At 44.7% G+C, this 1429-nt stretch overlaps 1 protein-coding gene across 1 annotated transcript; it reads right to left on the reverse strand.

Moving 5' to 3' along the window:
• Positions 1-53: 53 nt before the first annotated feature.
• Positions 54-1013, reverse strand: LOC126080082 (olfactory receptor 2AG1-like). Its single transcript, XM_049891390.1, has one exon. The coding sequence runs from the start codon at positions 1011-1013 to the stop codon at positions 54-56; it is 960 nt and encodes a 319-aa protein (XP_049747347.1).
• Positions 1014-1429: the final 416 nt, after the last annotated feature.

Below are 1429 nucleotides of genomic sequence, written 5' to 3' on the forward strand. Positions count from 1 at the left end.
AATTTTTGAAAACGTGGAAGGAGATAGCTCAAGGCCAAGATATATGGTCTTATCTAGAAGTTAGATAGCTGTAGTCTGTGGACAAAGATACATCTCCCCAGTACCCTATGGAGGGCCCCCATCACCTCCTTGTTTCTCAGACTATAGATAAGAGGGTTCAGGGTTGGAGTAATGATAGCATAAAATACAGAGAGGGTGTTGTCCTGTTGGGGACTGTGATAGAAACTGGGAAGGATGTACATAAACATGACAGCTCCATAGTACATTCCTACCACGGTCAGATGAGAAGAGCATGTCACAAGAGCTTTTTGTCTTCCCTCGCCTGAGGACATGTGGAGGACAGCAACTAGGACAAATGTATAGGAAGCAAGAATAGCAGCAAGGGGAGGCACGAGAAACATTACACCCATCATATACACCATGAGCTTATATCTTGAGGTATCGGCACAGGCCAACTTCAGGAGAGGTGGGATCTCACAGAGCAGGTGGCTGATTTCCCGGGACCTGCAGAAAGGGAACTGCATGGTGTATGATGTGTGTATCAGGGCATTCATGGACTCCGTGATCCAGGATGTAGCTACCACGAGCCAGCAGACCCTTGGCCTCATGAGGACCATGTAGTTCAGAGGATGGCAAATGGCCACATACCTGTCATAGGCCATGAAGGCCAATAGAAGGTCCTCTGCACCACCAAGTGTAAGTTCCATAAACATCTGAAAAGCACAGCCCCCAAAAGAGATGGTGTTCTCCCCACGCAGATAATCCACAAGTGTTTTGGGAGTAACTACAGATGCAAACAGAAGGTCCATGAGAGAAAGCTGGCTGAGCAGAAAGTACATGGGAATGTGGAGCCGGACATCTGCTGTGATAACCAGGAGCAGGAGGCCATTGCTGGTCAGTGCTAACATGTATAGGACTGCAATTGTAGCACAGAGCAGTTCAGGAGACCCACTATCATTCAGAATGCTCATCAAGATGAAGCCACTTCCCAAGGTAGAATTCCAGAGCTCCATTCTGTGGTTTCTTTGGTTATCTGGAATTACACAAAATCTATGTGAGGGAGTTCTCATGTGGTTACTGGGGACCTTCTGGTGCTACAATGTTATAGCATTTGGCTATCAGGAGTTAGTTACACAGTTTATCATATCATACTATATTATTTCATTCATGAATTAACCCGCAAAATACGTGCTGATCACATATTATTAACAGAGAATATTTCTTCCCTACTCCTGTTGTTTTCTTCAATGTGAAGGGAATTCCATTAGCTCAATGATTCTGGACCTCTCTCTGCTTCCTTGTTCCATTTTCTCCTGGGTAAAAAGGAGCGACTTGATCAGATGCAAGAGATTAAAGAGGATATCTGGACACAAGCAGTCCTATGTCCTTATCTCTCTTTATTTTACTTTTTAGGAGATACAGGGTCTTT

This window comes from Elephas maximus, chromosome 7, assembly GCF_024166365.1.
Source record: "Elephas maximus indicus isolate mEleMax1 chromosome 7, mEleMax1 primary haplotype, whole genome shotgun sequence".
Lineage (NCBI taxonomy): Eukaryota > Metazoa > Chordata > Mammalia > Proboscidea > Elephantidae > Elephas > Elephas maximus.

Coding starts and splice junctions, on each gene's coding strand:
- LOC126080082 (XM_049891390.1), bottom strand. CDS start 1,013: ATGGAGCTCTGGAATTCTACCTTGGGAAGTGGCTTCATCTTGATGAGC.